Source organism: Arvicola amphibius, chromosome 8, assembly GCF_903992535.2.
Source record: "Arvicola amphibius chromosome 8, mArvAmp1.2, whole genome shotgun sequence".
Classification (NCBI taxonomy): Eukaryota; Metazoa; Chordata; class Mammalia; order Rodentia; family Cricetidae; genus Arvicola; species Arvicola amphibius.
In genome coordinates, this window is record NC_052054.1 from 4,601,839 (window position 1) to 4,616,059 (window position 14,221).

At 48.2% G+C, this 14,221-nt stretch overlaps 1 protein-coding gene across 1 annotated transcript in view; it reads left to right on the plus strand.

Moving 5' to 3' along the window:
• Nucleotides 1-14,221, plus strand: part of Pde10a (phosphodiesterase 10A) — a 196,122-nt gene that overhangs the window by 123,849 nt on the left and 58,052 nt on the right. The window contains exons 4-5 of the mRNA XM_038340678.1: nt 7,851-7,971; nt 9,369-9,418. Coding sequence (XP_038196606.1) covers nt 7,851-7,971; nt 9,369-9,418 — 171 coding nt within the window. The remainder of the gene's footprint in view (nt 1-7,850; nt 7,972-9,368; nt 9,419-14,221) is intronic.

The window sequence follows — 14,221 nt, forward strand, 5'->3', positions numbered from 1 at the left end:
ACGCTCACCACGGCTTCAGCTTTCTCCTCTACTTGAGCTTTGTGTGATTTAGTTAAGGAAAGGAAGGCCACCTGATGACAGCTTTAAACTAATTGTTTTTCATGGGCATCCAGCTTTCCTCCCCCTTCTCCTCTGTATAAATGAAATACCCACAATATCATTTGGGCTTTCTGAATGACGTGTCTCTGAAACCCGTGATCACACAGTTGTGATCATGGTTGTGCCGTGTGCCTGTCCTCGGGTCTGTTCTAGTGAGTGTATGCTCTGCAGAGAGGGGAGAGGCTACAGCTAGTGCTGTTCTTCCCAGAGGGACCTGAACACAGCAGGTGTATCGATGGCAAGGAGTTCCCATGCACAGGAGGGGTTGGTAGCAGGGAGGGAGAACCCGGAAGATGACGAGTCCAGGTACAGCTAGTGTGTCCGGGTGACCTCTAATATGAGACGAAGGCTCCAACAGGCTGAAATTAACCGTGTCAAGAATGGAATTAAGATTGGGCTGTACAGAGACAAGTTCTTGTGTTGGATTTATAGTATTCAAATGGTTAGGTTGTGAGATGGAGACACAGCGTTGGGATTGGGACCACCCTCAGCCTAACAGGCAGCCGAGCACTGTCCCTGCCTTCACAGAGCTTTCTCCGCATCCCTGAACAGAAAGCAATGCTGCTGTGTTTTACACAGAAGCAAGCGTCCTGCGGGGCTTAATTTTTGTGGGGCATAATTTTTGACTTCACATGAATGATCTCACCTTGGCATTTACGGCCTTCCCAGTTCCTTCTTACTCTGTAGTATTTCTTCTTTAAACTTTAACCTTTCTAGGTGGGGAATGAAGACCTGAGGTGATGGGGCAAGAAGCACACCCTGCTCCTAGTGGAGGCTGCTCTTTCGAGTGCCCCGTCTCCCAGAACGCGAGAATGGCCTCTGTAGAAGCCCCCACCCCCGTGGTCACCTGATGGGCTGCCCAAGGGTGTCCGCAGAAACCTTGACACCTTCTGATCCTCTAACTGGGGCCAGTATATGGCTGCAAGCCACTGTGCGGGTGTGGGAAATTGAACCTGGGTCCTCTAGAAAAGCAGCAAGTGCTCTCTCCAGCCCCTTAGGAGAGGTGTTCTAATGGCTTGGCAGGAAACCAGGTTATAACTGAACGTAGAAAGCGGAGGAAGCAGGAAGGCAAAGATGTGAAGACTCAGAGCTTCTTTGTGAATGAGTAGAAAATGGGGTCTTGTGTCTTGGTGGATGCAAATTGAAGTGGACTTCCTCGGTGTCCCCAAGGAGAGGTGCCAGCCCCCTTTCAGGGCAAACTTCTATTAGTATTGAATTCCATAAAGGTCCAAATGTAAGTTAATGTGGCGGATTTTACAGCCGTGCTCGCCAGTTCCAAAGCAGAGCATTAAAGCATGGCTTGTTTTTCAAGAGTGACAGTGGCCACACAAGAGCTGGACTCAGGAGGCAAGGTGAGGACCTGGAGTAACTGTGTCTCCCTCCTCCAGCCATCGGCCCCAGCTGGCACGACATACCCAAGGGCGGAAGTGAGGATATGCATGCATCCCAGTGCACGAGAGACAGGAGCAGGAGGCTCGGGAGTTCAGGGCCAGCATAGTGAGTCTGATGTCACATGGACAGCCTTGGAAGCTATCTCAAAGTAACCAAAAAAGAACCCCCAAAACAAAAACAGACAAAACTCCTCAAACAACAGAAAAGAACAAAGTGAGGACATGCAGAGAATGAGAAGGCATATCCTTCGAAATCTAAAGAAGTAGCAATCACCTATAAAACCTACAGCCTGAAGGGTGTGTTAGTGTAAATACACATCAGGCATACTATGTGTGCGTGCGTGTGTGCGTACCTGTGTGTACATGAGTGTGTTTATGTGAATGTATGTATGCATATTCATGGGTGTGTACCTGCATTTTCCGATGTGTAGTTTGCCTGTGAGCATGTGTGTGTGTGTGTGTGTGTGTGTGTGTGTTGGTGTGGGGGGTATTAGCTGTGAGGTAGCGCCACATGATTTGAGACAATATTTATGGGCAAGTGTGTAGAAGGCCAGCAGAGACCCTGTCACTTAGATAATTAACAGATCCATCAAACTTGGAAACTGTATCAGTAACCTCCTCCCCCTTTGCGTGACAAGATACCTGGGATATATGCCTCCACAAAGGAAGGGCCTCATTTGGCTCACAGCTTGGGGGATGGCAGCAGTCCCTCCTGTCGGGAGAGCCATGGCAGCAGCATGGAGCAGGTGTCCCACTGCAGTTGAGATCAGTGAGCAGAGAAAAGAATGCAGATGCTCTGGAGGCCAGGACCCCACCCCGGGGGGTGTTTCTGTCTCCATGCAAGGTAGGCTGTAGTTGGTTGGTTCTGTTTTACTTTTGACTCTTTGCTCTTTGAGGACCAGCCACCCAGCTCCTAAATAAACACACAGAGGCTTTTTCTTACTTATGAATGCCTGGCCTTAGCTTGGCTGGTTTCTAGGCAGCGTTTCTAACTTAAATTAGCCCATCCACCTATTGCCTCTGGGTTTTTTTTACCGTTTTCTGTTTCTGTATAGCTTTCTTCACTTCTTACTCCATGCCTGGCTATGTGGCTGGCCCCTCTCCTTATTCTTTTTGCTCCTTGATCTTCTTCCCAGATTTCTTCTCCTGTTATTCTCTCTGCCAACCAGCCCTGTCTATCCTTTCTCCTGCCTTGCTATTGGCCATTCAGCTCTTTATTAGACCAATCAGGTGTTTTAGACAAGCAAAGCAACACAGCTTCACAGAGTTAAACAAATGCAGCATAAAAGAATGCAACACATTTTTGCATCATTAAACAAGTAAGTATTCCACAGCATAACTGAATGTAACACATCTTAAATTAATATTCCATAACAGTAGGTTGTTCCACCCCAACCAACCCAACCTAGAAACTCCCTCTTAGACATGACATCCAGAAGCTTGTATCCTAAGTGCTTTCTGGATCCCGCCGAGTTGGTGGCATTAGCCAGGACAGCATTCAAGAACGTTTAAGAAGTGCTGTGCCCCAAACAGGTAAAGGGAAATTAACTAGTATCTCTAACCTAGAAAGTCATTACACCCTAGGGAGGATGAGCCCTTGGGATGCCTGCCAGAGAAGCTCTCTACCCACTTCCCCATTATCAGATACATCATGTGCCGTAGCTTTAGGCACTCGAACTGTGCACCTGAGAAAGAATGCTTCTCCTCCCAGGCAGTGGGTTGTTTGTCTCAGCCTTTGCTGCTGGTTCTAGCAGGAACTGTGAGAGCCCCCAGGGAGCTTGGCCCTAAGTGCTGCAGTGTCCGAGTGGATGTGATGTGAGCCATTTCCCAGGGCAGCTCAGTCTGTCCTACCTGCGTGCAGCTCTCGCTGTTTGTTATTAGATCTGCTTGCTCTCACTCTGGGCAAATCCTACAGTATCAGCAGTAGACTGAACACATGGACCGTTTGTCTATAAAGAATTATTTCTGATTGTGTGATGAAAGTGTTATACAAAAGGCACATACGTTCCGTGGTGGTCAGCGGGGGCCGTTTAGTCTGAAGCTCAGAACTAAACCATGCTCTAACAACTAAACATGGGAACTGAAAAATATTCCTGTTCACAAGACTTCAAACTGTGACCTGTTTTACCCTACCCATCTCAGCAGCCATAAACCCACACTGGGGTGTATGTATTTAAAGATATTACAACAGAATTGTGTGCAGCCGGTCCTGGTCCCCTGAACCCCAGGTGTTGTGCGCATTGCGGATCAGCACACGTCTGTATTGTGAAGAAAGGAACAGAGAAGGGACCTGGAAATGGAGTACCTCAATGGATCAGCCGCTCTTCCCTTGCAGAGCCTCATTAAGGTGTTTGCTTTCTTTTGACAAAGAGATGGGCTATTCGCTCATGTTTTCTTATTTATTCCCGCCCCCCACAACACGAGCTCAGATTCCTCGAGAGCCAGAGCTTTGGCTGCTGTGCACTTGCACACTGCTGAGAACCTTTAATTACCAGGGACCCACACCCAGAAGCCATTCTGCTGGGCCCGGCACTTCCGCTCCATCTCCTGTGTGTTCTCGTGACACCTCCTCCCCGGCGATTTCTTAGCAGCCACTCAAGCATCAGCACCCTTTGCTGTTGTGGTCAGTGGTTCCTGACTCTGCATCTCTCTCCTTTCCCTAAATCATGATTCAAACAGCCCTTTGCACCCCTTGATCTCTTTGCCCACTTTCAATTCGTTCATATCATTTAACAAACCCTTGAACTCAATATTATTCTTTAGTATGTTTTTTTTTCAATTTCCATTTCTTTGCATCGAGTTGATGGTATCCTTTCAGAAGCCAAGCCAGCTTGTTTGTAGAATCCTGCCTGATTCCATGGCTCCCCGTGAATCCCTTGGGTGATGCCCAGTGTTGTACAGGACGCCACGCTCACTCTGGAGCTGGTGTCCTGCGTGCTGTCCCTGTGCTCCTCCTTGTATCTTATCCCAGACTGTGCCTGCCTCCACCACAGAGGACCCAGCATTCTTGAGAGTGGCTTTCCAGGACTGGTAGGGCAGCTGCCTCCCCTCCCCATAACTCTAAGATACGCCCCCCTCCCGTGACTCTTGTCAGTTGCTTGCTGCTCTTACTCATTTTTCAGAGGTGTCTAAGGTGGGTCCCTGGGTCTTGCAGCCATTCGGCAAGTTCTTACTGCCGAACTGTTACCTTTTCTAGTCTACTCCTGGGAGCTGAGGATAGATGGCTGCTGGAAGCCAGCCCCTCGCTCCAGGCCACCAGCACGTCTCTGCCTCCGCCTCTGAGGCTCCTGGACTCTGTTGATTGTTCACTGCCAATGCTCAGTCGTAGAGTCGTTAGGATTCTCCAGTGCATGGTGTCTGTGTTATCAAAAAAAAAAAAAAAAAAAGGTCTTTATTTATAGCTTTGCTTACTTTAAAATGCCTCAGCTGAGCTGGAGACATACTCGGCTCGCAAAGTGCTTACTGTGCAGGCTGAGGATGTGCGTTCAGTGTCCAGGATTCACACTAGACAAGTGCCAGATGCCCCGAGACAGCACAGCGAGCTCTTGGTGACAGTTGAGGACACAGTGAGATTTCGTAGGACAGGACGTGGCACACTTTGGTTTTTGTTCTTTGGCGTTGTCCTTGCTGTGAAGCGCTGTGTTGAGTGGTTACACTGATAAAGATAAGATCTGCTCGAGATCAGTGTGAATGGAAACCGCAGGCAAGGGTGTCCACTCTCATCCCAAGGTGTGGGTAACTTCGCAGCACCTGAGTTCCTGTCTCTGGATCACAAGCTCTCTTAAAGGACAGCTGGCACTTGACACCCACTATGAACTTTACAAAGTGTTGAAAGTTTTGAAGATGGCTGTAGTACATCCCCTGTCATGCAGACAAGAAACGTGGAGCCTAGAGATGACATTCCACGATAAATACTCCAACCCCATCCCAGTATTTTTTTTGGTGTGTATGTATGTGTGTGTTTGCACGTGTGTGTGCATGTGTATGCATGTGTGTGTGCATGTGCACTCTGTGTGTGTGTGTGTGTGTGTGTGTGTGGTTTGTGACAACTGACTCTTGTCCAGAGGCGATGGGCAGCTTCTGAGCACAAACCTCAGTGGAGCAAAGACTGTTATCCCAGGGCATGGCTGGGCCTTGAGGAAGGACTTGCTGGGAAGCCATTTGTACCAGGGCTCAGCTACTCATTTGTCCATGTGCTGAATCTCTCCCTACCCTCAAGGAACATAGAAGTGTGTGTGTGTTCATGGAAGAGAAACATCCAAAGGCCAGGGATTTAGTTCAGGTTAGCTCTGGCAAACATGAGGCTCAAAGCTCAGTTCCCAGAATTCATAAACATACGCATGAATAAAAACCCACAAAATAAATAAACCCCAGATGTCTAGTGGGGCATTTGCGACAGTAGAATATTCTATGGGGTTCTTCACAGCAGTTCCCAGAGGCTCCCTCGCAGGCTGTGACCTGCTCAGTGCTGTTCTGGAGTCGTCGGGATTTGAACTGCTTATGATGCCTGTGTGGATTCTCTCTTCACCCTGGTGACTGTGGGAAGGGGGGGACCTGGAAGAGTCTCAAGCTAGAAGATAGCAGGGGAATAATAGCAATCTGGCCCTGAGGCAGAATCCAGCAACAGATCACCACAGATGCGGGCCGGTGGCCGATGGTCAGGGCAAAGGTGATGTCCAGTGGTCCTCCAGCTTGGGTAATTTTTTCACGCACAGATATCAAGGTAGGAAGCTGCAGGCTTGTGAGGAAGGAGGGAGGAGGCCTGCTTTATGTATTGTTAGTTGTATATAAATGTCCTTTTCTCCCTGGGCCTGACCTTAGAAGGTTTAAGCCTGTGGACTGGCTTCCCCCGAGAATTCGTCTACTAGTCTGCTGTGGCGGTCAGGTCGTATTTCTGCTCACTCCCTCACTCAGAACTTTATGATTAGAGACGTTGAGAGCATGGTAGAGTGCTGCCCCGTTGATCGGCAGGGACACCCGATCGTTGGCCAGGACTTCAGTTCTCTGCAGATGGGACCATTCCAGCTGCCGCTTTGATTTTGTCCGTTGCACCAAAACCACTCTCTCCATCGACCGACACTGAATGCAGCCATGTGGCCTCCTGCCACCCCGAGGATTAAGTTGTATGTGACATCAGGGGACGTAGCCAGATGAGAGCAGTCTTCATGCTTGGTCCCAGCTCACTCCAAGCTTAGGCTTCTCACATAACCATGTCCTTAGTGACAGCCATAAGCCAAAGCTTGGGTGGCAGCCAGGCCTCTGTAGTCACTCACTGTGGCTCAGGTGCACCTTGCCGTCTCTGAAGGGAATCGGGGACTGCTGGGGTTCACTAAGTGCTGGGGTTCACTGAGCACCAGTGGCCCAAGTGGTCCAGCTGGAGGCTCATTGAGTCCTCTCTGTTCTGCACTTGGAGCAAATGGGGCTGAACTCCTTCCCGGCCCCTTTCCATTAGAGTGTGACCAGCAGACGGTCAGTTCCGTAGGCGTGCAAGGTGGTGTGGAAGCACCCATGGAAGGAGTCCCTGGCTCACTCCACAGACAGGTTTTACACATGACACTTGTGTCACAAGTAGTAGATCTTGGGAATTAAAGATGTCTGAGTGGCCCAGAAACAGAGAGATGTCAAAGTTGAGACCTGAGTGCACAGGGGTGGGGACGGGAGAGAGAGCGTCCCTGGTGGACAGTAACGGTGTTTGCTGGAGGCGCTGATCGATCTCCCCAGTTCAGTGGGAAGCCTGGGAGGGTTTTCAGCTGAGGAGTAAACAGATTTTGTCTTATTTTTAGTTTGCAATGCTTGCTATTTGGAAAATAGGGTTCCTAAGGCAAGAATGGGGCAGGGAGAGCAGGGAGGGGCTCCGGCTTCTATTCTGTTGAGAGGGGCAGTGTGGCCTGTCTGGGGCAGGATCAGATAAGCCCCTTGTTCACCTTCTTGTTGGTATGACAGCGTGTCCTAGCAGTGACCACAGCTTCGGGTCACACTCACCTCTGCTCTGCAGGGAGCCTGAGCTCATGGAGTCCCATTTCACCTAGCACAGTACCAAGGATTTCCCTAGCAAGCTGTCACATTTTCCTCAGGCGGCCTTTGAACTCTTTGACCAGTAGAGCTGTCATTGTGTGTAAAAGTTGTAATGTATAACATTTGCGTTCTTTATATGAATAAGCAGGCATGGATACAGTTTAGAGATAAGTTCCAGTGAGCAGTCACAGCAGGCTTAGTTTGCAGCCTTCCTGTTTAACGTCCGGCCATGCTCTGTAAACGATCCACGGCCAGAGCCCGGAGCTGCTGAAGCAGCACGTTCCCTACGCCAGGGGTGTCACTGCGCTTTAACCATGCCTCACCTCTCTTCTCTTTGTGTTCAAGTACCAGGACACGAACATGCAGGGAGTGGTGTACGAGCTGAACAGCTACATAGAGCAACGCCTGGACACAGGCGGGGACAACCACCTGCTCCTGTACGAACTGAGCAGCATCATCAGGATAGGTAAGACACGCTGTGCTTGCTTCAGGCTGGGTCACTTGGCAGAGAGTGACAGGAGTCCCCTGTCACCGTTCTCTGTGCTGGGCTCCGTGTCTGTAGTGGAAGAATATGAATGTGAAGCTGCCAGGATGAATGAACCCACAAATCCCTGAATTACCTGAGGGCTCCCACCTGGGGCCGGCAGCTGCTTTCCTTTGTATCAGATTAAATTGCATCTTTAGAAAGGAAGATGCCAGGTTTTTAACATAATATTTTAATTTATTCTTTGATAATTTCATACAGTGTATTTTGAGTATATTTATTCCCCTCTTCCAACTCCTCCCAGATCCTCCCCAACACTACCCACCCAGCTTAGTGTTCTGTCTCCTAAAACAAGCTGTTCATTTTGAAGGGAAGCAAACATGCTTGGAACTCACTCTGATAACCAGAGATGACTTGTCGTGTAGAGAGGATGCTGCAGCCAGAGACAGCTTGTCCAGTAGACAGGATGCTGCAGCCAGAGACAGCTTGTCCAGTAGACAGGATGCTGCAGCCAGAGACGGCTTGTCCAGTAGACAGGATGCTGCAGCCAGAGACGGCTTGTCCTGTAGAGAGGGTGCTGCAGCCAGAGATGGCTTGTCCTGTAGACAGGATGCTGCAGCCAGAGACGGCTTGTCCAATAGACAGGATGCTGCAGCCAGAGACGGCTTGTCCTGTAGACAGGAAGCTGAATCCTTCAGGACATGGTGCTTTCACTTGTCCACTATGACACAGAGTGTTTCAAGTTTTTCATCTGAGACTAAATGTGCCCCGGACATGTTATGACTTCACTTCATGCAAGCACTCTGTGGGCTCCCACACTGTCTGTCTGTGACCCCACTGTTCTGTTGATCCAGAGGCTTCGGATGCACCTGGCTCTAGATACCCACCCAAACACGCACAGACCCAAGTGAGTTATAGGGAGTTTACATTTGGGCGATACCCCACCTGCCAGGACTTAGAGTGTTTGTTATGATAATGGCCTTTAGATAATAAGAAAAATGTAAGATAAAATCTGCTCACTTTAGTGCTGTGTGTATATTTGCCTAATGATTTTGGTGAGCACTTAATTATTTGGTATTCTTGTGGGTGTTTTTAACTTAAAAATGAAATACAATGCCCATCTGTCTTTGTGAAGATTGAAGGCTCGACAGATGTTTTTACAGGGGTACAGCTATGGACCTATCTGCAGCCAGTGGCGAAAACTGGGAACCTCTGGTTATGCTGTGGGTTAAAGCCACACATTACACTGTTCTGTTTATGGGCATCGGTCACGTTAACCAATCCACGCAAAGGCTGGTACACGAGTCTCACTGTAGAATCCGTGATGTCATATTCTTCCATTGAGACTGGTTTCTCCCTTCTTTTTATTGCTTTGGCAGCCACAAAAGCCGACGGATTTGCACTGTACTTCCTTGGAGAGTGCAATAATGTAAGTATCTATATTTAGATTTTGGTGCTCTAGATAAGAAACCCTCACAAATGCTCTAAGAATCTACTGTCCTGCAAACAACGGGCATGTCGTCATGATTCCCTCCAGGCTCGTTTGTGCTTGGCTTGCACTTACAGCTACCGCCTATCTGGAACGGCCCAGCAGCAGACAGGCCTAACATGCAATTGATTTGTATATTCTTGCTTTGGTTTATAGTATCCTGAACCATGTGTGATATTTCTAGAATGTGTGTTTCCTGTGAAAGTTACTTCAGTCCTGTGGGCAGCAATGCCACAGAGGAGGGGCTGTGTCCCTTCTGCACTTCCTCTACCTCAGAGTAAACAAGAAAAAAACAGTTTGTGTCGTGTGATTTTTCTAAGTGTTTGAAAGGTGAGTCTGTTCAAAGTACTGGGGTGGGGCAGCTAAGCCTGGGTCTGAGTCTCTGCCTCTGTGGCTGTTCCTGGATTTTTGTTGGAGTACATGTAACAGCCCGTGGTCACACGCAGCACACACGCATGCAGACACATTTCGCCAACCTCAGTATTGGTGCCCCGTTTGTTACGTCATCGCAACAATCTTAATGCTTTCGTTGTAACAGGTCATTCAGAAGCTCATGAGTTAGGCCGCACCAGTGCGACTTATGGTAGGGGTTGCAGTCTGATTTCCACGTTCTTGAGTAACTAACTATGTAGCGTTGATGTTATAAGGCATGTTAGCAGGAAGGGATCTGCGATGTGTCAGGTACCATTCCTATCCAGTGTAGCAATGCAGTGAGAGCCGTTGCATGCAGCCTTGGTTGGTTGTCTCCCCTCATAACTGGTCCTCTCTCTGTCCATAGCCCTTGCTGGCCGTGTGATGTGACAGTTCATTAATATTTTACTAATGTCTCTCTCCCTGACATCAAAGTTCCTGTGAGCCGTAGCCCCTTCCCCGCGTCTGTCAAAGGAACAGTCAGACAAGTGTGTTCAGGAGAGTGTTCATGCAGACTTTAGTCAACTTTGAGTGCTTGAAACTGTACTGCAGACTGTAGTGTTTACGCTGGCTAAGTCATGAAAATAAACAGCTATGTTTTTCCTGCTCATTTAAAGCTGTTTTTAAAAATTGTGGAGATGGTTTTTAATTTAAAATTAAAATCTTATTTTAACTGACACGTAAACATATAGGAGGATCATGTCAGCAAGGTGTTCTGTGTGAACCCCAGCTGGCTAGCTGTGTCCAGCCACCAAAGCCACACGTATAGCTAGTGAACTGTCTCCAGTTCCTTTGTGTGGCTTTTCCGGACGTGTAACACTGTTTACACAAGAACTCTACCCCAGTACCCACTGACCGGCCCCCACTTCACACCCACTCTACCTCAGTGCTCACTGACCGGCCCCCACTTCACACCCACTCCCCTCAGTGCCCACTGACCGGCCCCCACTTCACACCCACTCTACCTCAGTGCCCACTGACCGGCCCCCACTTCACACCCACTCTACCTCAGTGCCCACTGACCGGCCCCCCACTTCACACCCACTCTACCTCAGTGCTCACTGACCGGCCCCCACTTCACACTCACAAGTGACCCAAATGGGGATTCAGTGGGTCTTCTCTGTGCTAAAACTTGGATCCCGAATATGACGCCAGCTGTTAACCTGAACAAATGGGACAGGCATTGAGCTGAGCTGCCGCTGATGCAGAGAGGACAGGAGGATACGTGTAAGTTCCCCTAAGGCTCCATGTGGCTGACGCGCAAGTCACAGGTGGTGCCGGCTTAGCTCCTTTGGTCAGCCACGTGGCTGTTGTTGACTTTTATGATAGCCTTCTCAGAGACGACTTGGAAAGGATGTCTAGAGTGTGCAGCCCTCTCCGTGTTGTTCTGAATGCCTTCACCCTCAGTCTCAGTCTCTCCCACCTTGCTAAGTGCTGGTCTCAGACCCTCTCAGCCTCCGGTCGGATGGGCTCACACACGCGATCCTCTCGGGCAGACTTTTCTCACTCCTCTCCCTTTACATCACAGCGACTTGCACTGTGAGGCTCGCGCATTTAGGCTTCAATTGGTACCCAAGAAAAAGGCAACCGTGAGGTTTTATTACCTCCCGGGAAATGGCTTTCTCAGGCCTCCATACGACTCTCTCCTTTTTTGCTGGCATCTGTTGGTGCATCAGGATGTGTGGCTAGAGCGTAGCCTTCTCTCCTGTGAAACGCAGATTTCACTGGGTCTTGCTTTAATTTTGAATTTTGTATTTTCTTTCCCCATCTTGTAGTCTATAATTTTTGTGATAATTTGTTTACCTGATATTTTTGTAGAATAAATGTTTCATTTAGACAGAAACTTTACCAGCCTGATAGGAAAATTCAGGGACCATAAGGCCTGTGATTACTTCGTGCCCTCCAGATAGGGATTGTCTCCTTCACCCGGAACTCCTGTCATAGAAAACAACCTTCTCAATCCTCCATACGGTTCTTTCCTTTTTTTTTTTTGCCATCTCTCATTGATCTCTCTCCAGCACTGACACACTTGCTCACCTGTTTCATGTGTCCCCTTCCCTTCCTACCCAGAACAAGATACTTCTGTATCTATTCTTCTTCCAGCTGGTTTGGACCTGCTGTGGAAGCTACTTTTCTGTGCTCTCCACTGAGAGTCAGGCCCCTTAACTGGGCTGTCCAGGTGAGCTGTCCATCACAGTGAGGTAGACAGAGTCTCACACATCCTGCTGCAACACTGTAATCTCAGAGGAGACCCCCCCTCTTTCAGGACTAATTTCAAGGCCATTTTATCTTCTTGTTTTCCTGTCCTGTTGGCCTATGATGGCAGAGCTGTTGCCCACCCTTGCATGTTTGGCAGGGCATGCTGGTGGGTGCCCCAGGAGAACTGCTTTGCCTACAGTTTTCTTGGGAGGCTCACACATTTAGGCTTTAGTTGGTATCTAAGAAAAAGACAACAGTGGGGTTTTATTACCTCCTAGCACTCCTTATTTACTTCATGTTAGGTTTCTGGGGGACTTTTTTTTTTATTATTATTCTCAGCCCAGTGATGCATATATGTATATGTGTAGGGGCGTGGTCGATCGGCAATTATGATTAACCAGACTAGCTTTATTATATCAGCTTTAATAAAGGAAAGAAAAGGGAACTTACAAAAGCCAAGGTTCCAGCGAGGAGTGCAGGGAAACAAAGAGGGAAAAAACAAACCAACACGGATCTTTTAAAGGTGTTTGGAGCCCCGGAGGGGTCACGCCCCTCAGACAAAGGGATTGGTCAGCTCCCCCATCATATATGGTCTGGAGAGATGGATCTCTGGCTAAGAACTATTTCTGTTCTCCTAGAAAACTTGAGTTCCATTCCCAGCACCTACACTGGGTGGCTTGCAACTACCTGTTATTCTAGCCTCAGGGGATTTGATGCCTTTTCTGGCCTCTGCAGGCATGCATGCACATACACAAACACTCATGTAGATAATACACATGAATGAAAAATCATTAAGAATACACTTTTTTCTAGCTTCTCTAAATGATTAAAACTTCTTTTCAAGATTGTAACTCTTCAATCTGATCTCACTTAGAAACTGCCTTCCATGGGGAAGTTCTGCGCAGCGGCGGCCGTGGCTGCTGCTGCTGCTGCTACTGCAGTTGCAGCTACTGAGCTCATGCATTCTTTTTGTTCACGAGGCATGGAGCGCTGCATATGAGGATTTTTTTTTAATTTTAAAAATAAAGTTTATTTTCTGTTTGAGAATTTCATACATGTATAGAATGCATTTTGATTGACTCCACCCCTTTTTCTTCCCCTCCAGTTTCTCCTCTGCCCTTCTCTGGACCATTCCTTCCCACCTTGATGGGCTCTTTACTTAAATCCACTGGTCTGTAGGTTTGCACTTGTGCCAATCAGCAGGAACATGGGCAGACACTCCATCTGCAACCTTCAGCTATCAGTGAATCCTCAGCTTGTGTGTGGGGCTTCAGGAGCCCCTCCCCCATGCATACTTTGATTTGTGTTGGCTTGATCTCATGCAGGTCTTATGCAAACAGTAATAGTTGCTGAGGGTTTGTGTGTACAAGGTACACATCCAGCAAACACTGTTTTCCTGTAGATATCTGCTACCTCCAACTCTTACGAACTTTCTGCGTCCCCACCCCCGCTTCCACAATGATCCCTAAGTCTTAGGGTGGGGGTTAAGCATTATGATATATATAGCTGTTTCATTTAGTGCTGAGAGTTCCCAGTCTCTTACTCTCAGCATACCAACAAATTATAGGCCTCTGTATTAATTGGTCTTTTTTATAAAAAGAACCTTATTTGATGAGGGTTAATATATACACTAATATCGTGTTTTAAAGATAAGCACTAGGGGGACCGTATTGCATGTCCATTCAGCGGAATAATCGTATCAGGTTTCTCCCTAGGGCCTATGACCTGGCCAGTCTTTGTTTTTACGGCCAAGCAACAGTACCAGACATGACTGTGGAATGTGTGTTAAATCCAATCAGAAAATGGTTGGGTACCCCCATTCATGCCGCTATTGCACCACTGAGCAGACATTGCCAGGGCTACTGTTAGTGTATTCCCAGGGTTTACACTTAGGTAAGAGAGTTGATTGTTTTTCTCCCCTGCTAGAATGCATGGCATTTTCTGGCACTATGGAAGGTAGCCAGTAGGGATGAGGCTTCGAGGTTAAGGCCGGCAAGATTTCTGCATGTGCTGACTCGAGCATGTGGTGTTTTCAGCAGCTGGGTCTTATGATCCATTTCTGGAGGATAACCAACCCATTGTCAGTAGCCTGTAATGTCTGAGGGTCTAGCGCCCCACTGGCCAGCAGTTCCA